Source organism: Clytia hemisphaerica, unplaced genomic scaffold (assembly GCF_902728285.1).
Source record: "Clytia hemisphaerica strain Z4C2 unplaced genomic scaffold, Clytia hemisphaerica genome assembly, whole genome shotgun sequence".
Classification (NCBI taxonomy): Eukaryota; Metazoa; Cnidaria; class Hydrozoa; order Leptothecata; family Clytiidae; genus Clytia; species Clytia hemisphaerica.
In genome coordinates this window covers 132,915-155,391 of record NW_027104122.1, presented here as the reverse complement: position 1 = coordinate 155,391, position 22,477 = coordinate 132,915, and the positions used below count along the sequence as shown (strand labels likewise).

The 22,477-nt window shown below is 35.8% G+C and overlaps 2 protein-coding genes and 1 long non-coding RNA gene across 3 annotated transcripts; 2 read left to right on the top strand and 1 right to left on the bottom strand.

Annotated features, from left to right (window-relative positions):
- Positions 1–1,820: 1,820 nt before the first annotated feature.
- On the bottom strand, positions 1,821–5,310 carry LOC136813543 (uncharacterized). Its single transcript, XM_067070055.1, has 4 exons — positions 5,163–5,310; positions 4,009–4,476; positions 3,024–3,491; positions 1,821–2,382 (listed from the first exon to the last, which is right to left on the bottom strand). The coding sequence occupies exons 1-4, from the start codon at positions 5,230–5,232 to the stop codon at positions 1,904–1,906; spliced, it is 1,485 nt and encodes a 494-aa protein (XP_066926156.1). The 5' UTR covers positions 5,233–5,310; the 3' UTR covers positions 1,821–1,903.
- Positions 5,311–8,418: 3,108 nt separating this feature from the next.
- Positions 8,419–20,268, top strand: LOC136813559 (uncharacterized). Its single transcript, XM_067070064.1, has 16 exons — positions 8,419–8,476; positions 9,581–9,646; positions 10,161–10,352; positions 10,702–10,816; positions 11,214–11,329; positions 12,128–12,199; positions 12,830–13,084; positions 13,441–13,611; positions 13,845–14,036; positions 16,674–16,817; positions 17,363–17,649; positions 18,047–18,143; positions 18,514–18,618; positions 19,055–19,195; positions 19,591–19,764; positions 20,033–20,268. The coding sequence occupies exons 1-16, from the start codon at positions 8,419–8,421 to the stop codon at positions 20,266–20,268; spliced, it is 2,421 nt and encodes an 806-aa protein (XP_066926165.1).
- Positions 20,269–20,478: 210 nt separating this feature from the next.
- Positions 20,479–22,324, top strand: LOC136813542 (uncharacterized). The gene is made up of 3 exons (XR_010847491.1): positions 20,479–20,601; positions 21,084–21,199; positions 21,581–22,324. It is a non-coding gene; the product is annotated as an uncharacterized lncRNA (long non-coding RNA).
- The last annotated feature ends 153 nt before the right edge of the window (positions 22,325–22,477 follow it).

Below are 22,477 nucleotides of genomic sequence, written 5' to 3'. Positions count from 1 at the left end.
AGATTTTTGAAAATAAAGATGAAAAAATTAAGAGGAAAAAACTTTTCATCAGTTGATGCTGTTAACTTCATTTTTGCTTTAAGGTACTTGGACAATTATTTTTCACATTGAAATATTGCATCAAAGATCTAAACCGTCTAGAAGGACACCCGTTGAAGAAAAAAAACAGGGTTTCTCGATTCCAAATAGCTACATTCTACAATCATGGACAAAATATTTGACACAAAAGGGATTTCACTGCGAAATTTTAAACACCGCAAATGATTTTAAAGCGCGTAAAAGTAGGATTGGAAAGTAGAGTTTTAACTATGAGTTTTAACATTAGACTTAAGACTTGGAAGCTGCCGAACCCCTCCAAAATCGAAATATTCAATGAATTAAGTGGAAGTACTGAAATCGCAATCCTCGCCCGAACTTTAAATTCTGAAAAACGTAAAAATACACTAAAATCTCAATATATTTTGACCATGATTGTAGAGGCTGTAAAATTCGATGCAATAATTGTATATATTTTAAATGGTTGAAAAATTAAGACGACAATATTTCACGCTGTCGGCGGCCGAGTAATGTTTTTGATGAGTTTTGAAAAATCGATCGTGTACTAGGTACTCATTTATTGTTTTTTCGAAAAGTTGACCCTGAAGTCAGACTCTAGCAAACATTTTTCTTCGTATCTATGAGATCACATTTGCGTAGCAATTGGTTGTTGGTTCGATCCCAGGCCGGGGTATATCAAAGATTCCCAAAATGGTACTTGATGTCTCTCTGCTTAATGCTCAGCAACTAAAGAGACGAATCAAGGGCAAGCGGAGAAATCCAGGGAAAGGAGTGGTGCCCTCCCCTACCTTCAAGTAGACAGCTAGAGAAAAGGGAGTCTTCGGGTCGCCCTCGACTGCGGTCGCAAACTTATGAGTTAATTTGAGATTTTATGAAGAGGCGTGGGTTTTGAAGATGAATGAATAGCAACAACTTACTAATATTTTGCAATAGCTAGCCTGAAATAACATTCCAGATGCACTAACTGGTGAAGATGTTTAAGAAAAGCTTGGACGAACTAAGGAAGTATCTATTAGCTATTTTTAGAACAAACTATCATATCATCACTATTAATTTTGACTACTTACGCAAGACTTACTCAAATGTTTTATTCCAGAAATCATAGGGCTCAATCATGCAATCGTTCAATCCCGCAGCTTTAGTTACGAATAAAATAATGGGATGCTCCTATCTAATATCCATACAAGCGGATGAACGAACTATCAAGTCAAAAAGAAATTTAATGCAACCTTTATATATGGCCAAATTAAAAGTATTTTATTTTATGAAAAAAAACTACATAAGCCAAACTCCCTGGAATAAATGAAATGAAATTTAGTACCCCTTTGAAATTCTTTAATAGTTACCCCCGGAAAGGTTCGTCCATCCCATTTAGGGATATAAAATGGAATGGCGTCATTACTTTCTACACATCAAAGATATACTATAAGATATTTCTTTTCCTTGTTTGCTTAAGAAGATTTCTTGAAAGTTTTTGTATTCTGGCCGTTGGGCCATCATTACAAGGATATTTTGTTAACTATTACCTTATGAAGATTTTTTTTTAAATATAAATAGTCTGGATAGATTATCCAGAATATTTTACCCTGCTAACTGGCAAAGTCATTTTGGTTTTATTTGAATTTAAAATTCATGATAAGAAGATTTTTGGACAAAAGTAATAAAATGAAGAACTTTGTTTTTAATTTCTTGCATTCATTCTTCAATCATTATTTCTAATCGTCATAGCACACATCCACACTATTTACAATTAATAAATTTTACAAATTTCTAAACTAAAGTTAATTTTATTTAATTCGAACACAACCTCATGATAAGTCGTTTGTTTTTTAATGTCTTTTGTTTTCTAGCATAAGTTTCTGAAGACGATATTCCTCAATGAAGCCTTTGCAGTAAGATACCAAGGATCTGCTGCCCACATTTGAACATTCTGAAAAGAGAGTGGGTTCGAGTTCCAAACTTCAGCAAGAAAATTATTATTGACCAGCACTTTAAATTTGTATTTCTTTGCCAAACGATCAAAGACTTGTAAAACTTGAATATTGCTGTAGCGGTTCGGTGTTAAATTATAAAGCGTATTGAAGCAATGGTTAGGATTCTTGTTGATGGCATAACATACATGAAGCTTACGGGTTTTGCCGTGAAACCAGATACCTGGGATCCGTTGCCCGATCCTACCATGGTTGCCACCGGTAGTCATATGAAGGATACTAGCCCAGTGATGGACGACAGCGTTTTCAGGCTTGATGTCGAATGAGAGATACCATTCTCTTTGTATTCTTGGTATGACACGGATCATTTTCCCTTTTAAAAGTTTAAAACCACCTTAAATAGAAAATATAAATTTCAATGATATTTTGGAATTTTTATTCAAAGATATTTTGGAAGAAGACTTTACTTGCCTATACACTTTCTCACAAGGTACTATTGGACATCCTTTATAAACATCCCTCTGAAGGTAGTATCCGAGGGCAATTGAGGGCAAACCGACTAGATTGCTGCATTTATCCTTGTCTTAATTCCTGAGCAGAGCGGAATCAAACTGAAAACACCTTCATTTCACGAAATCTTATAATCTAATAAAATGATAGATTTTATCTGCCAATGGGGTAAAAAAAAACGGACTAAAAGTCGATGTGGATTGATATTCCCATATCTCTTTATGGCTGGGGATTTGAATTCCGTTGTTTTCTAGCCATAAAATTCAGTGGAGATTGGAAAAATCTTTCAGTAAGGATTTGCTTATCTTATTATTTTCAGCGGGGGGGAAAAATTGAAGTGTAATCTTCCACTGGGACGATATTTTGGGTTCCCAGTGGGTCTGTGATGATGAGAAAGGGATGTCAGAAAGGCATCAAAATCTGTTTAAAGTCTTAAATATGACCCAATTGCTTTATAAGAGACAAAAGATGCATAATCAGCGTAAAAGATTAAGAAAGGGCTTGACAGCCTCGTTTTTAATTTACCTTTTGATGACGTCGTTACTACCACGTTTTTTACAAACGCCTCTGCTGCAAGGTACCATGGATTGGAAAGATAAACCTTAGCACGATACAAGGTAATCGGTTTTGTATTCACAATCTTGAAAACTTGTTTCCCATTGATCAAGATGCTGTAATGGTATTGGCTACCAACCAAATGTTGTCGGATGTTGATATTGGTGAATTTGTTTTGTGGAAGATCTGTTTTACCGTTCCAGCAATAATTTTTGTTACCATTGATGGCTGAACAAATATGTAACCTGTTTGTATTTGGCCAGAAGAAGACAGCAGGGATTCGGTTACCGTAAGCCGTGATGTCATCCCATTCGGTCACGTGAAGAATGCTAGACCATTTTTTGACTTTACCGAACGGTTTAATGTTGAATGAAACTTGGTATTCGGTAAAATATGCTTTGTAGCCTTTAATGATGGTGTTACGGGTGAGTTTGAAAGCTGAAAGTTAAAAGAATTATATTGGAATTGGTTGGTCTTAGTATTATTAGAAATCTTCCTATCATAGTAGAAGTAATTAAAATGATTGTTTCAATACTGATAGTTTCATGTCTTATTCAAACAATATAGAAATCTTCATAAAGGTTTATTGACAAAGTTATGAGAACAATCAAAGGGACATTTAAAAAAAAGTCATAAAAACTTGTCATTTGACGCATGTCTAGGCTATACTTAAAAAATGAATATCCATCTCAATAACCTTTCAGATCATCCCTGGTAGAAATTTTAGTGAAAAGATTGAATAAAAGTTGTCTGATTCAATTAAAAAATATTTTATACCCCGGTAAAGTCTTGGTTATATATGGTATTACCATTAGAATTAGGCCGGATAATAATTGCGAAAAAAAGGACTTTTCAGAACCGAATTGACCATGAACTGGCTATGTTGATACCTTCCTCTAAAGCCTTACTTCTTGGGGAAAATGGACTAAAATACTCTCTTAAATATCTCACTTACCACTTGGTAAATTATGGTAGACGAAATTTCGAATCTTTGCCGGTGCCTGTCGATAGAATGGATCGCCACGATATACATCAACTCCCATGAAATAACGAGCATTCTTGTTCAACACTTTAAGTACTTGTTTTCCATTAATACGAATCTGGTAATAGTACTTGACTCCTTTTTGGAACTGAGCTATCTCTACCAGAGCCCATTCATGAAGCGGTAAAGTTTTCGAGTTGTAGCAGAAATTTTTGTTCCCGTTCAATCCTGTACATATGTGAAGCTTCTGTTGGTGTGGTATAAAGAATACTGCTGGAATCCTATCCCCGAAATGTTTAAGGTTTTGACCGGACGCAGTAAGATGAAGAAGATTGGACCAATGTGAGTAGCGATAAAGAGGTTTCACTTCAAATGCGACGTACCAAGTTGGTGACCATGTTGGAAGATGATCAACCTTGTAATTCTTTGTAACAAGGTAACCTGCATGAAAATATATAACTAATCAATCAAGCACAAAACAAAACACTTGGTGAGAAGTTATCAATTACTGTTTCGTTCCGCTAGTTAAAGGGGCCAATCTGGATGAAAATAGATGACTGATGTTAAAGTTACTTTTTCCAGGGACGGACTAGGGGGTGTAGATGGAAATGGTAATCGTAAGGGTACCTATGACAAGGTAATCTGGAAAATTGACAACCTTTCAAGAAACAAACCAAAACCAAATTTGGTGATTTGTGATCGATTATTTTTTTGTGTGACTCTAATAAAATAAGGACCGGTTAGTTAGGACTGTACTGAGAAATATTGCCCGTGCTCAAATAAGGACCGAGACAAAACTCGTACATACCTAGACTATGCTATAGTCTAAGACGAGTTTCATCTAAGAGGAACAAACGTGAAGACGGGATTTTTTTCGGGGGTAGCTGTTGTCTTGTAAACACAAACTCTACCCGCTGCGCAACACATTACGTTTTATAATATACAAACTATATTATATAATGGCAATATATTATACTGACGATAGCATTGTCTAGTACAGACCGGGTTAAAAATCAAGCTGGTTAACAAAGTAAATAACTTTGGATCTCCAAAGTAATCAAAATCGTCTCCAAAATAAACGTACTTATATCCTCGCTTTTGGTGAAGACACTTTAAAAGTAATATACCTTTTTCCCCAGTGCCAGCTAAAATAACATGTAAAACAACGGCAAAAATACAAATTTGAAGGATCGCCATCTTGCTTTTTACTTCACAGCCTCTACCTAACTCATCAAATAGCAAACAAAAGTTTGTTTTATATGCTTAGCCCCACCCAATTATCATTTGTCTTCTGCTATATTGAATGTGCATGATATAGTTATAAAAGCAAAAAGCTTTCAATATCTAAATTTTGCATTGCTAATTGGTTTGAGAATTTGTTTCAAAATAAATTGGAGAAAAATATCGAGGGTCACAGAGGCTTTCCATGAAGGTGAATAGTCCTTATTTCATTATGCAATTAATTTTAGCTTTACTAGCTTCCTTTTCCTATATTTCCCGATATTTTTATGCCGGGAAGTAATACCTAAGAGTCAACCATATGCGATTACCTTCGATCAACTTTTCTTACCTATGGGGCCCTCAGCGGTTTGCGTGAACGCGTGAATGCGTGAATGGGCTTTTTCACTTCTGTGAATGCGTGAAAATTAAAAAAAAACTTGCGTGAATGCGTGAATTGGAAAACTTCGCGTGAACAAAAATTACGTGAATTTCGAAAAAAACATTGCGTGATTGCGTGAATTGAAGGTCTGCTGGGGGGCGGGCTATTCTATTGTTTGTATCCAACAATCTTTATCACACTACAGTGATATTAGAGTGAAGTCATTTGATGGTTTTTAGAGAGTCGTCTCAGCACGGGACCTCTGAAATACTCAGAAGGAATACTAATTCTTTTGTTGGTGCGACAAATATAGGCCAAAGTCTGGTACTTTAAGATAGCTTGAGTCGCTTTCTTGTTTAAATTTGAGATACCCTTAAGCTAATTTGATAAAAAACCTTTTATACTAATACTGTACTATACATGGAGTTATTGACTCGACTGAAATCAAAAGCTAAACCAGCTAATCATCAATTAGACGATCCTGTCTATTATTACTGAAAAAGGGAATAATTCAGGAGGCGGGGTAAATTTGAAAACGGAGTTTAGTTCGGGGTGGAGTAAGCAGTGGCGGAGATCGAATAGGGGATTACAGTGTTTGTTTCAAACTCTACCGCCACTATTTTTCCCCCACACCGCCCTGACTTTCTGACTCTGCACATATACATTTTCCCGCATTTACTGACCCTCTAAACGGATGATAGCATCGTTTAATCATAAATTTAAAGTGGCTTCAAGTCTTCTAAAGAGGCGGAAGTAATTATCGAGTTTTTAAATAATACTTTGTTTTACAATATTTTAATTGCCATGCTTTTTTAAGAAAGAAACAGTCTAATTAAAATGAAACTTCCAAGGAAGTCAGCTGTGTTTCCGCTGTTTCGGAAAAGTGGGTGGAATCTTAGTCCGGAAAGGAATCTTAGACGACACGACACAATTTTCATATTGTCATTTACTCTAAAGCTAGATACCTGCTACTGAGAGGAATAAAAGTCCTTATCATGCCCAAGGTTGGTAAAAATTAAGCAGACAAGCAAGGAACGTACACGTTTTTAAACTATATAAGAATATAAGGCTTCTATGGCCAAAATGTAATGAACAATTTAAGAACATTTAAAGGCTTTGTGGACTCTAAAACGGCTAATTTCTTAAGAAAATGGACAAAAATAATCTCAAAATGTTGAAAATAACAACATCTTAAGAACATTTTTAGGCTGAAAACGCAAAAACATAAGAACAACCATAAAGGCTTCAAAATTTTGGATTTCCTAATAAAAAAACGCGTATTGTCAACTCTAAGGTGTCTAACTGCTACTGAGAGGAATTAAAGTTTTTCGCGAATCGAGAATCTAAAAATTTCGCGTGGATTAAAGTTCGCGAATCAGCCTCTTTCTCACCTAATTCCTTTCATTTTCCTAGGATTTTTGACCGAAATTCGGATTTTTCGCGAGGACTAAGTTTCGCGAAAGGGCCAAAATTTGCGAAAATCGCAAAAATCAATCCACGCCAAATTTAATCCACTTTAGCAGTACTAGTGTTTACATTTCACACTAAATTGTAAAAGTCGAGAAAAAAGGGCCGCGTCCGAGGCACTTTCCATAGAAAACATATGAAATGTCACACCAAAGTGGTGAAACTACGTAGGACGTTTATAACACGGAATCAAAAGCACCAAGTGTCAGTATAGGAGACGTTTTATTTGTCAGTTTGACCTTGAATGAACAATAGCAATCAATTAATCTACTGTATCACCCATTGAAAAGGGGTCAGTCAGTAAGTGAAATTTCAGCAGCTTTAACAACTACTGAAGTTTTCTCTTTCTGAGTGTACTCATACTCGATCGTACAGATTTTATCTTGGGTGTTACACGTTTCTTTTAATAAGAACATCCAAAATTTTAGGCATATGGGGTAAATGGACGAATAATATTAGTCTTCGAAAGATTTATTTTTTAGAAAACAACCATTTTTGAAACTGATTTCGTTGTAGACAGGCGAACTAATCATGTCAGAGGTCAGGAACAGGAACAGGGCGGCGGGTGTTTGCTAAAATAGGAGCTGTGAGAACGAGCAAAAGTTGTTAAAGAGGCTGTTGACCAACAGCTGCCGACAAATTTTCTTCCTACGCTTACCTTATTCCTACGCTCACTTTTCCCGCGTGACAGCGCTCCAGCCTGACTGTTACTACTTTCGTTGTTGGTTATAACTTCTTGATTGCTGTGGGAAACTGAAATTTAAGGATTTTCAAAGCCATGGTGCGTCAACTTCATATGCAATTTTCTCAAATTTGGGTAAAATGAAATAGGTCATGTTTGGGTTCGTTGGAAAGCTCTTTTCAAGATCTATTTTCTCAGCGTATCATTTCATTGAAACCTGTCCAATTGAAATGACGGATTCCAGGTCCTTGTTGTCACTGTTTGTCGTTTATTTTGCACACGTTAGTGATTCATAAACTATCAAGTTATAATAATTGATTGGCTTCGAACATTTTTATTTATTTTTGGAACTCAATGACGTCAAAATTACCAAAACCAAAACAGAAATCACCAAATCAAAATTTTAGACCCTTGATAAATGAAGATATCGGATGTATTTGTTTATTTATCTAACCCTGCTGTGAAAGTTCTGTTTTATTAAATAATCAAATGTCATTTATCAGCAAAATATATGATATAAAACTTTTACTTTTGACAAAATTCATTTCAATTGTCAGCTCCTTCAGGGAGCATCGACGCGGACAACAACTTTTAGAAAAAGTTTTTGAAAGGTGTTATTTCTCAAGGACTCAACATGAGATTGATTTTCGCTGTTTTGGTTGTCATACAACTTTTTCAAAATGTCGTTTCATGTAAGTACTTTTGTTACGCAAAGTTTTTACCCAATTTTACGCTACTTTTAAGCCCATAATCCCCAGTTGGCACACAACGTCGTTTCAACGTTCATCTAACGTTATATGGACGTTGTGAGCATTAGATTATGTTAAAACAGCGTTGTGTGTCAGTAGCTGGGCAGCTTCTTGTAATGTCGCAACGTAAATGTCTTGTAAATGCAGGGATATGTTATAGCGGAGCTGGATAACACACATTTGAAAAAGCCTTGTTCTATCTCTGTCCCTGACATTAAAATTTGATATGAAATTTAACCTTTTTAATTACAAACTCGTGAAATTTGGATTTCCTCTTAGCCAATGATTCTGCTGCTGCATTTGTCACCCACAATTAAAAACTTTTAATTATCAAGAGGGTCTGTAAAACATTGGTGAATGACAATTTAAAAAAATGAAAAACATTGTTTTCATTAGTAAAGTTATAAGAAATTTCTTCTGTAAGATCATAAATAGTACTTTTTCATTTGAAATACCGCGCTACACCGCGGGGTGCCTCACTTTCTACCTGATATTTTAAGATAGCAAGTCGGTATGTCTGATTATGGAAAAAAATTCAAGTCAATTGAAACAATATTTGTCAAAATATTTACATCCGAAATTTTTAAAGAGAAATCATGAAAGCTTCTCAAATTCATAACACACGCTGATAAAAATAGATTTCATTTACAAAGAAGCTTTTGGGGTATCTTTTGCAAATATTATTTTGATGAAAAGCGGGAACATCGTAGCAAAATATATGCAAACGTTTTGCATGAATACTTTGTCTGCTTCATTTTTCTTATAAAAACAGAACACTCAAGGGGACAGAGATGGATTTCTATTATGAACAGTTTACAATAGAATAGACAAAGGAGCAATCCGCTAAGGAATTCTCGTCCTTCATCCAGCTCCGCTATAACATATCCCTGTAACGTCGTGTGAACACTAAAAACTACCTTGATTTTCACGAGGTGTTTGGTTCTTTCAAAGCTTTGTAATACTGATTGAGTTAAATAAAGGAGCTGTATTGGGATGTAGATTCCCTGCCGTGTTTTGACTTTCAAATAAATTTCCTTCCTCTTCTAGTCGATATATGGAAAACCATTGAAGAGAGCAACAAAGATTTTTACAAAAAGCAAAAAGGCCTAAGCGGTAAGTCAAGGTTATCTCTTCCTGATCCGCATTAAAATCTGTTGGCTTCATTGACCGGTAAGATACGATGTAACTTCACATTCGTAAAGTTAATGAGATTTCACTCCAGTAGCGTAGACAGGAGGGGCAAAAAATTTGTGTAGGAGAGCAGCTTTTTATGACACTCTAATTACTAATTGTCTATTCATAATGTAAAAAGATAATTAGAGGGTCATAGGGCCCATCCTGTCTACGCTATTGGACTATACTGGAGTTAGATCGTGATTCTTTTTTACCAACCAAGCTGAAACTCTGTAGGGTTGGTTGAAAATAAAGTCTCAAACGGTAAAAAGTTATCTTGATTTCGCAAGGACTGCAAAACTACTACGAATGGACTAGGAGGAATAACAACCTATGGATTGCCTATATTTTCTTCAGATAATTAATTTTCTTAATTTTCACGCATGATACCGTTCCAGACAGACTGGCGTGCTAGTCTAAGATTCAATATTTCATAATGAATGATATTTTTCAGATGACAATGGTCATCGACTTGTTGGCGGAGATATCTTCATGACAACGCAAGATTTTTTGAAGAATCGAAAGGTGTTATCCGCACCACCCCAAAATGCACCCAAACAAAAAATCCCGCCCGTCTTCGATTTTCATAGAAAGTATTGGAAAAGAAGAATCCCTTATCAAATTGGTTATGAATTTAACACAAAAGGTTGGTTGAAATGTTTTAAGTTTTATAAATTCTCTTAAAGTATTCCCCAGACCAGTGTTTTGAGTTTAACCGAAAAAGTTTACTTGTAACACTTATCCCCTTGAACTGTATATACAAAAGTATTTGGGGGAAAATAGACTAAATAGCCCAAATCCTTTCCTTCGCTACTATCGACACTTTCTTCGTTAGTAAATTATGAGAAATTTAATACCTTTTTAGTGTGAATCGACTTTTTTAAATTCTAAGAGTATTCTAGGAGGCAGTTTAAAAGAGGGATTTTAAGAGTAAGTTTCCAGTCGAAGTTACGGATTTCTTTCCTGGAGATGAAATCTTTTCTTTTTTTCTTCAGAACGTCAAGTTATTCAAGACTCAATGAAATACATAGAAGCAAGATCGTGTTTGAAATTCAGTAATTCAAAAACTTCTAGTGATAAACATTGGATCCGATTCTACAAAGGAGCAGGGTACTCTTTATTACTTAGATCTTTCCTGTGAATACCCCCTATCAAAAGTAAGCTTTATTTTAGGGCGTTTAACACCCCTGTCTCAGTAACCCGGTTAGAATTCTATACCAGTCAAGGATGTAATTTGGCGTAAGTTGGCTATTTTGCCAGTACAGATAAAAAGTCTGTTTGCAAGGACGTTTATGAATTGACAGCTCTGGTTCATTGCGGGATTCTCAAATTTAGGTCTCACTTTTTAAGTCGATAATGAATTCAGTGGGCTACCCGATAACCAGTAAACGTAAAGTATTCCTCTTGAATTGTGTTCTTTATGTGTAGCAAATTACTTTTGCTGGTGTTTTTGTGGTTGCAATAATTAGAATCGACATTATTTTTACGGTAAATGCTCCTTCCATAGGTGTCATTCAGGGATTGGTCGATCCTATTATTACGATTCCAAATCAACTGACGTTTCTCTTGGCAACGGATGTGTAGTAATATCGATCATTGTCCATGAATTACTACATTCACTTGGTTTGTTTATATTTCACTTCCCTAAATTTATTCGTGCCTGTACAGTTGACTTCTCAAATTCGATCTTCAATAGTACACTATTTTTTTATCGTTGGTTTATTTCGAATTGCAGAAAATTCCGAATGATAGAGTTGAGAAAAATAAGACTTTTTTCGGATATAACGAATTGAAACCAAAAACCCAGTTCAACACCAAAGATTTGAAACGTTTAAAAAAGTAGACGTTACAAAGCAAAACGGATCGAAAGTATTTCTCTCTATTTTCTTGCTCCGAAACATTCCAAAACCAATATGAACACTTCCTATCCGTAACAAAGGTCATTCCGAAACGTTGACAAACCGTAAAGTTTGAGCATAGTCTTAATGTTTTCAATACACTCTTCTCGAGATACGTAAATTTATTGTTGTCCTCGTTTTCAAACAGATTTCATTGCTATGAAATTATACATTTAAACCAATTTAAATTCCCAAAAGGCAAACATTAACTCTAAAACAAAAGTACTTGAAATTCAAAATGTCTCATGAGGTGTAAATAACACAATTATCATTATGAATATGTAATTTTATAGTAATGAAATCTGTTTGAAAACGAGGACAACAATAAATTTATGTATGTCTAGAAGAGTGTATTCCTAACTGTCGGATTGTAACAGTGCTTCAAAATTAATAGCTAACCTTTTAAGACCAATGATATTGTAAAGGAAGTTGCCAGCGGAGAGCAAGATTGTTCGTTTAGCTTTCTCTATGCAGAAAACTTAATTTCATTCCAGACTTTTCAATGTCGTTTTCTTTTCTTCAGGATTCTTTCATGAGCAAAGCCGAACAGACAGAGACTCCTACCTTCAAATTTATCTCAGCAAAGTGGATAAAGGTAAATAGTTTGATACTTCACTACAGCCTGTTCCAAAATAATGGTAATCCATCCATTTTAAATAATTCTTATTGATGGGAAATAAATACACGTAGTTTTATAAGAACTAACTATATAAGAACATAAGGCTTCGAAAGCCAAAATGTTAAGAACAAGTTAAGAACATTCTAAGGCTTTGGGGACTCTAAAACACCTAAATCCTTAGAAAAACGCACAAAAATACCCACAAAAGGGGGGAAATAAGAACATGTTAAGAACATTTTTAGGCTTAAATCTGAAAAAGTTAAGAGCATCCGAAGGCTTCAAAAATTTTGGGTGTTCTTATAAAAGAATCTTTTAAGTGAATTAAATTAAACAAAAAAATGGAAAAGAAAGATCTTTACCTTTGAAAACAAGTTTCCAATAGGCTCCAATCTTTCCACTCAAAAATTTCTTTTCAATGACGCCACTAATTTCAGTAGTATATTTCCCAAAGAGAATCGTCTTCGTCTTCGTCACAGGTACAAATTAGACTATAAGCATTACCCAATATGGATTTCAAGTGGCTCCTGTATCTTATACGATTACCTTTGTATATAAGCAAGATATGAAATGTATATATGTTTCAAATGTATTATGACCCAATTTAAGGTTGGCATTCAAACTTCGATAAAAACGAAGTCGGTATGGAAGCTTACCACGGCACACCTTACGATTTGCGATCAATTATGCAATACGGGAAGAGTACTTTCCGCAAAGCTTCCGCATCCGGAAACGTCATGGAATCGAAAGGAGACCCCGACGCACCGATCGGGAACAGTGATATGTCCGATTGGGATATCACGGAATTGAATCGGAGATATCAATGTCAACATGTCGATGAAAATGGAAAGAAACATGTAGCAAGTGAGTTCTTTATATTCTTCCAGTAGAATACAATGACTAACCTTGTGCTTTGCTATCGCCACAAAACAGAACAACCACATTCTAACAATCACACTCGAACAGTATTCCAGGCTTGAATTACCAAAACGCCCCTGTATTAGTGACCCGGTAAGATTCGCCCCGGTGGATAGCTCGTGGACAAAAAGTGCGAAAAATGGCATAATTTTAGCACCATTGGGCGGGATAATGAGTTACCCGGTCAAAAATTCACTTGGTCATAAAGTCCTCGCTTTCCCCCTTCTCTTTTGGGCTATAATTTGTTTTCCATCAAATTAAAAATGTGATATCAATTGTTTATTGAAATTTATTATTTTAAGTCATGAGTGGGTGGAGTCAATGGGTTGGTTGGACAAGATGTATGGAAAATTGGAGAAAAGAATGCAGCAAAGCAAGATACCGGTTTTGTGTGGATTCTGATAATTGTCCAGGTGGAAATAAATGGGGAACAGATGAAATTGTAGAGCTTTGTACAGCCGCAGAATGCAGAGGTAGACTTCATTACCAAAATATATCTTAACAGATCGATATCTTGAGTTTTGAAGAAAATAAGTACAAGGCATAAACATTAGCATACTCTGATACTCTTTTCGACAAACTAAAAATCTCTGATTTAACTAAACTCATATCTTGAACCAATAATATATGAAATTGAAAAGTCCCTACTTCAAAAGATCAAAAGTCTGTTCTGGTCATAAATATGAGATAAATGTTTTGATTTCAGCTGACAAGGAGGCTGTAGATGGAGTTTGGGGCAGATGGAGTGAGTTTACATCTTGTAATGGAAAGTGTGGGTGGGGCATTCAACAAAGAACACGAAGATGCAATAATCCACCTCCACGTGGTAAAGGAAAAAGATGTTTCGGAAATTCAATGGAACGAAAATTGTGTCGTAAACAAAGATGTAGTGCAGGCCGTAAGTATTCTAATTTCTTTCAATCAGATATGGTCCAGGACAGATTCTCCCTTCCTCCTAGTCTGAATCGCAGACCTCTATAGATACATTTCCTATGTATCCATAAGGTACCTTTTTCGCTAGAGGATGAACAGAAGCCTACCTTTCCTCTTAGCCCTTGCCACCGACAAAATTTCTTCCTACGCTTACCTAACTCCTGCGCTCAATTTTCCCGGATGATACCGTTCCAGCCCGTCTGGCGTGCCAGTCTAACTTTTAACTCCTCCTCCGGAATATGAACTACGGAACAACTACGATTATCTGGTACTCAATGTAGAAGTTTTCTTCCGACACGCTAAAGCTCTGAAGGTCGGGAAAATTTTAACATCTGGAACCTTTGGGTTACCATTTTTCTTTTTTTCTGCAAGGTTTCTCAGGCAGCAGAGATTTTCATGCTAAATTCATTCAGGTGCAACCGATAGTCAAGCAAAAAGCGTAAGGACAGCTAGACACGACTGTGATGCGGTACATCAAACGATGACTACTATAGGTCTCCGATGGTATATTGGCCCGCTCCTTCAGAGCTTTAGCGTGGGTGGCCGCCAATACGCCATCGGAATATCAGATAACAACTACGATGGGGCTCCCCCACGGGCTGGCGTGACACGTGAATGACCGTTTTTTCTGTCGTGAATACGTGAATTGAACTTTTTCGGCGCGTGAATACGTGAATTGAGATATCAACGTGAACGTGAAAATAAGATTTTTCCAGCGTGAGTTCGTGAATCGAGATTTTGAGCGTGAACGTGAAAAGCGAATTATTGTCTAGAACAAAACTAAATAAACCTAAATCTAAAAAATTTTCTTGCTCGCTTCGCTCGCATATAATCTTGGATATCATACTGACGTAATGTTATTGTAAAGTTATTAAAAATAATCAAAACTTTATAAAATTGAACGAGAGAGTCTTAGAGAAAATTTTCTCGGTCGACGCTAATGATGATGCTCGTCTTTCTGTAGTCACTTATATTGTTACTAAATGCAGTACACAAAATGATACCGCATTAACTTGGAGACAGGGAACGGTATTTGCTCTTTTAATGATTTACATAAATAGGTAGTTCTAATAAATCTTGTATAAATGCATCATCAAACATTCAGAAGAAACTCTTGTGACGCCGCACCGTGTAGGCAGGTTTTTGCCAGTAAATGGTCAGTGTTGAATATAATGAAAGATTTTGAATGAATTGTGTGACCAAGAAGGCATACTTGGGTAACAATAGCGTGTTAAGACCGTTTTATCAGGAATAAAAGAAGAAAAAATTGTCATTCTTCTTTTCCAAAAATTTCCTTCTAGGAGACGAAGGTCAAACTAGACGACCTTTAGTTGCACCACCTCTTTGAAGCCTGAGACTTTCCAGTCCATGATTTTAGGCCAAGCCTCGATTTAAAATTTACCCTTAATAGATTTTAATACGGGTCTGCGACGAAGAAAATCGGAGGGATATCCTTAAAGCTATACCTTAACATTGCATTTGCCACCCTTAACAAGTAAATTCAGACAGGGTCTATATCACTGTACGCCAGAGAGGTAGTTCTTTGTAACTTTGGCGTGACAGACCTTAAACATTTCCCTAAAGGGTCGACGCTATCGAGAATAAAATCACAAAACTGCAGAAAACTTCATTTTGATGAAAATTGTTGGTATAAGAATAGGTCAAACAGCTTTAAAAGAGGCCATAAAAGGTCATATTTAGCCCAATAAGTTCACAATCGTTTAACAAAAGAATGAAAAGCAAAATTACCGCGTGAACGTGAAAATGTTTTTTTTCGCGCGTGAATACGTGAATTGGCAAAAATTTGCACGTGAATACGTGAATTGAGGGTCGACTGGGGGGCCTCTACGATTGAAATTAAAGTTGTTTTTTTTATAGATTCATAGTATATACAGTTTTCACAGCACTTTCTCATCAGTGCCCCGCTCGAACTTTTTCCCTCAGTGGGAATGAACATCTCTATCGGAATCCCATCGGAGATACAAAATCTCTTTTTTCTAGCTCTAAATGGCTAGTGAGGGTTGTGTTGGTGTGCAATTTTTTCACAATCAGTTTCCCATGCCATGGTGATGAAGTCATAAAGCAATTTCCTAGTGGGTCCAATATTTCAGGGTATTTTTTCCACCGGGAACTTTTTTTCAGTGGAACAGGGTTTGTTGCACAGTAGTGTATTTTCTAGAGTTGTAGATAATATTTATTTTAGTCTGTAAACTCAGAATAGTTTTGAACCCAGGGGGTACTTAGGAAAAATGGGTGTTAGGTATGTGCGAGCATACGAGCATAGTCCCTTTTTCACATCCTCGAAATTCTCTCAAGGGAGTACAAAAACCATTAAAAAGCAAATTGAGTCTCTTTAATGGTCTAAAATTAACGAAAATCTAAATTTTTCTCTCAAAGGGTCATTTTTTTTCAAAAATTTTGAAAAAAATTGAGTTAAAATCGACAAAAATTTTGAGAAAAGTCTCTCGAAGGGTCGATTTTCGATTTTTGGCTCCGACATACTCATCACCTCGTAAACCTAGTACCCCCTGGGTTTTGAAATTCATTTTTATCCTACATTATTACTCCCCCTGATAGATCATGATAAATCTCTTTTTTGCAGCTGACAAACTAGACCAGAATTTTGATTATGGTTTTGGGGCATGGACAGCCAAAGAGTTTTCACGTAAGAACGGACGAGCATCATACCAATTACCTAAAGATGGACCCTCTAAAGATCATACGTCTCAAGTATCTGGTAAAGCTGGTAAGCTTGTTCAATTTTTTATTTTATCAAGTGGTGCAAGTGGCTTTGGGCATGATAAATAATCAAAAGATTACTACAGTCAGATATCCACATTATTGACCTTTACAAAGCTTGCAATTTTAATGAATTTCTTCTTCGACGGAATTTTTGGCGAATTATTGTGATATAATACGGGGCGCTTTTTACACAAAAAATGACGAATTTTTTTAACCGTGCCATTGTCAGACCCCGAATAAGACCCCAGATTAAGATTGGCTAAAGAACTATTGTAATGATAAAGTTCTAACATCAAGGATTTATTGCTAATATAAGCTAAATACACGGGTTGCAAAATTATATCAATGCAGTCAAAACACGTGATTACTCGAAAAAGTTCACGTGATTTTATTCACATGTTACTTGCTGTACAACTTACAGCTGATAACTTTATTAGTGTCAATAAATTCGAACCAATCAGAAATAAATGTCATGTAACAAGCACGTAAAAATTTCGAGTAAAAGCGGGATTTTTCTTCAGCCTTTAATCTTAATTGGTTTGTTTGCAGGTTACTATGCAGCGGCGATCAGTGAAAAAGGTTGGTACCGTGATGGGAAAGGAAAACAGATCATGGCAGAATTATCAGCCACTACTACAAGAACACACGCAAAAGCTTGTTTGTCATTCTATTATATGTTAAATGGAGCAGATATAGCTGATAAAAATGCAATTAGTGTATATTGGAAGACTTCTACGGGTGTCTATCAAAATTCACCTTTTATGAAGGCTGGTAATATGGGGAAAACATGGTTCTATGCTGCAGTTGATATGAAGAATGTTGCAGCTGGTACTAAAGTAAGTAGCCTATTTCTATCCCAACACGCGATTTTTTAATCACTCGGTGTCGAGGTCGTCGTTTGGTACAGGCGATAAAGTAATGGGATAATTTCAATAGTGTGGTCACTTAAATCGAGGCAACTTAGGGAGCCAATTCTCTAAAGGTTCCCTTTTAAAAGAAGTAAAAAAGCAAAAGGGTGTCGAAATTAGTAATTAGAGGCCCCTAAAGATCTGCCATTGAGAGAGGAGGGGGCAGTTGCTCCCTTGCCCCCTTCTGCCGCCACGCTACTGGTTGGTTTTAGCTTAGTCTTGTTATCATTCAAAACAGTAAAACAATACTTTTATAACTATTTAATATAGAAATGCCTTGAATTAGAACACCATGAACTAAAGACTACTGGACTTTCATTCTCAGGTCTACATTGAAGTCCGTTTTGGTAAATGGCGAGGATCCGTTGTTGCTGTCGATGATATTGCATTTGACAACAACGAGTGCCCAAAATTCCTTGATTGTAAGTTTTTATTAGACAAAGTCCTATATGCGTTAGATCCAAACTCTCTGGGATCGCTAAAATGTTATCCTCCATTGGTAGCTTATAAAAGCATTGTGTTGATGAGACATTGGAACCTAGGAATCGCTTTCATTCGAAATAAAACTAGCTAAAAATCTTCCCTAATTAGGTTGAGCTATTAAGTTTTAAGACTCCTTTTGTTAGAGAAGTTCACTCTCAGCCTTTTACTGGTCACTAGTTTCTTTAGCAGACCACAAACTTTGATCACCCATGTTGTGCTTTTTGCATCTTTTTGATATCTTCAATCACCCTCTCTATGCTGCAAACATCATATTTCAGTTGTTTTTTTATCATATTTTGAACATTCTAGCCACAAAATGTGTAGATGACCCCTCGTTTGATTGCAAGTCTAAGAAAAACATGTGTGCTTTTGATTGGCGTGCCATGATTCCAAGATGTTGTCAAACTTGCTCAGGTAATGAGTCATGAATTAAGTAATGAAAATATTTCCAGGAGCCCCCCCCCCCCCCACAGCAGACCTTCAATTCACGCAATCACGCAATTATTTTCAAAATTCACGCATTAACGCAATTTTTTTTCGCGAAATTCACGCAATTTCTGTTCACGCTAAGTTTTCTAATTTACCCATTCGCGGGGCTTTTCTCAAACTTTCATGCATTCACGCGAACCGCTGGAGGGCTTACATTCTTGTGAAGAGACAACTAAGAATCAATCGAAAAAAAAATTTTCATCTAATTTTTACTTACTCCAAGGGCCTTTATACGTTTTAAAATAGGGTTCTTAATATTGTAGGGTCGTCTTAAAGCTTAACAATCTTATAAATATTGGTTGTTGAGATGTCGGTCTCGTAAAATTTACAGCTCAGTCAAAATCTGGTTTCTGTTGTTTAGACCCTTCATTGAAGATCACTGGGGAGACATGTCTCGATAACCCAACTTATGCCGGTAAATGTAAAGAATGGACTGAGAAAGGAGAATGTGCTAAAAACAAAAATTGGATGGCAAAACAATGCTGTGTTTCTTGCAAATCTGGTAAGTGACACTTTAAATAGAAACACCGTCATTTTAGATATATGACGTTACAGTATAGTTCATATTGAAAATTTAAGACGTTAGATCTCTTCCTTAGCATAGGCCATTTCACAGCCGAAATGGATCATGGGTAATCAGGACTGATTGCTCCCCGAAAACGGTTTCCCGTTGGTTAGACACAAAACTATTCAAAAAATTTACAAAAGCTTTGGACCAATAGTAAGTCGTCTTTAGCGCGCAGTGGTCCTGATTAACCATTATGCTTTGTGACTGTGAAATGACCTATGTATTACGCGACTTGTTAGTGGGCTTTCTTCGGTAAAGCTTTACATCTAACAGAATAAATCTTTAACAGTTTCTCTTAGACTTTTAGTATTCATTGTTAATTATTTTAGCTCCCAAAACCCCAGTTGAAAAAGCTTGCGTGAAGGATATTGAAGGTGATGTACCCACAGGAAAAATGACGTCATCAAAGTGTGAAGGTTGGGCAAAAAAAGGATTTTGCACAAGTGACAAATATAAGAAATTCATGTCAGACAAATGTTGCCAATCTTGTAAAAATTTGAACAGTAAGTTATCCTTCATAATATCATACCGTCACCTCTGGTGGTGCTTTTCATTTTCAAATAAAAATAAAACCACCTTTTCTTTCAACTTGTACCGGTAGTTTCATTGTACTGAGATGTTCATGTAGGAACGCAATGCAGATATAGATACTAATAAGAAAAATTGCACACGACCTGCTTTTTTGTCATCAAATCTCCTTAAAGGAAGAGTTTGATAATACTTTTGGAATATCACATGCATCTCTATAGCTAACTTAATGTTCTCTTTTAGCTCCAAAAACAACTGCTAAACCTGAAGTGGTAAAGGATGACACCTGCACTAAAGACATTGAAGGTGATGTGCCTGCAGGAAAAATGACGTCATCAAAGTGTGAAGGTTGGGCAAAAAAAGGATTTTGCACAAGTGACAAATATAAGAAATTCATGTCAGACAAATGTTGCCAATCTTGCAAAAATTTGAACAGTAAGTCGGATTTGTTCTATCTTTTGTTGACTGAGATTTCTTGATTTTTTTCATAGAATTGTTATTTCGTCCTGGTGCATAGAAACCTATAATAGTCCACACTGCTAGGGGAAAGAAGAGATAAGCCAATATTTCAATTATAATTTTCAGGTATTCTAAAAGCAAAATTTCAATGTAAAATTACTATGAAATAGGGCGTTCTCTAAAACATATTCATCTGTCCTACACCTCAAAAATAACGATTTCTTCTATAGAACCAGCATGTACAGACAATGCATCTTATAAAGACAAATGTGATGGATGGGCGTCCAAAGAAATTTCCGAATGCGCTGTTAATTCTTGGATGCCAAAGAACTGTTGTGCTTCGTGCAAAACACGTGAGTAATAGTATGTTATGATAATGAAATATATCGTTTATTCCGTTAAATAAATACGGCAACGTTATTGGCCAAGGGATGAAAATAGCTTCAACTACGGATTCGGAGCAATTCGAACTCGTCGAGACGAATTATTCTACTTTTCAACGAAATTATTAGCTGTCCAGTTAAAGCCTGATGAAAATACTTTTCGTAATTCAAACGTCGAAAAGATGAGTTGAACATTGATATCGAACTAACACTTGTCAATGCCATTTCCGGCGGGGGTTTAGCATCTGGAGAATTGTTTTATTAGAATGAAATTTAATACTGAAGGTTAATGATGCTTCGACCGTGTTAAAATAATTAATTTTGGGCTGTGGAAACTCCTCTGAAATACTCACGAAATCCAGGGCGCAAAATCTGACAAAAAATAACCTCATCGTACCCAATCGATAGAAGTTTTCTTCGGCGAATTCAAAATATCTTCCCTCCTTCTATAGATTGTGGCAAAGATAAACACGATTCGGAGAAATGCAAAAAATGGGCCAAAGAGAAATTCTGTACAAAGGATAAAAACAAAAAGTGGATGGCTCAAAATTGTTGCTTCTCATGCAAGGTAAGATAGAATCAACTTCAAATCACCTTGAACCAGAAAGTTAGGCTGCTCTGTAGTATTAGTTAACCTATTCCTCAAAAAGCAGCTGAAACTCGTAACAAAAACTGAAAGTAAAAGAAAACGAAGTATGGATCATAATTAAATACTGTACACCTTTTTTTTAATTACCAGCAATTTTGTTGCAGCTCGGCTGTTCTTGTTTTTTGGCACTTGAGCCTTGTTCTTACTTTTTAGTTGTTCTTATCAAGTTCTTATTTTTAGAAAAAAATACAGCCGTTTTACCCTATATTTACTACTTTCGCCCTTATGTTCTAAAATCTCTCTTGTAAAAATAAAGTGCGCAATGTTCCTTGAAATCAGCACATTTTTCTTTCTTTTTAGAGTTATGGCTTTGAATCCTAAGTTTGAAATGGCTTGAGATGTCAATCCACTTTATTGTAAAAATAAATTCTGATTTCTATGTGATTTATGGTTACCGTGAACATCACAGTATATCCAGCCTGAGAATCTACTCAGTAAACACTGCATATCTAATTTACAGTGGTAAACTATATAATATATACTGGACGGAAAAAAGAGAAACCCCTTTCACAGACCGACTGGGACCCCTTCCCACTTGGAGAAATTGGCCAAAATATCGTCCCCGGTTGAAAATTATCCGCCAATTTTTGTCCCCACTGAAAATAATCAAATAATAAACCAATCCTCAATGCAAAATATTTACAATTTTTCCCATCCCCAATGAAGTTTCTGACTTGAAAACAAAAAAGAATTGAAATCCCCAGCCATTAAAGAATATCAATCAATCAATACCCCATCGAGTTTCAGTCAGTTTTTCTATCCCCACTGTCTAAAAAAACTTTACCGGGTCTGTGAAAAGGGTGTGTAAAGAGCTTTCCAATAATGGTCTTTCCACGTTGATTGGAAATTTAGTAAGGTAATCTTACTATCTTTCCAAAAGATCATCTTACTAAATCTCAAACTTTTAAAGTCCAGGAAATACGTGGCTGGTTTTTTATATTGAGACTGTATTGTGTATTCATGATTTTTAGTGATTATATTGATTACCAATAAATTGTATATATTTGCAAGATTTCTTAAAAAATAGAAAGATGAAAATTATTACGGTAATACATATATTGTATCATGAAAATTCCTGTCTTTGAATTCGTGATAGAAAACCATCCCCGCACAATAGACGATATCGGATTTAGATAAATGCAATGCATTCTGGTTTCTAGGGACTCTCAAAGGAATTATAATCTATTATAATTGATC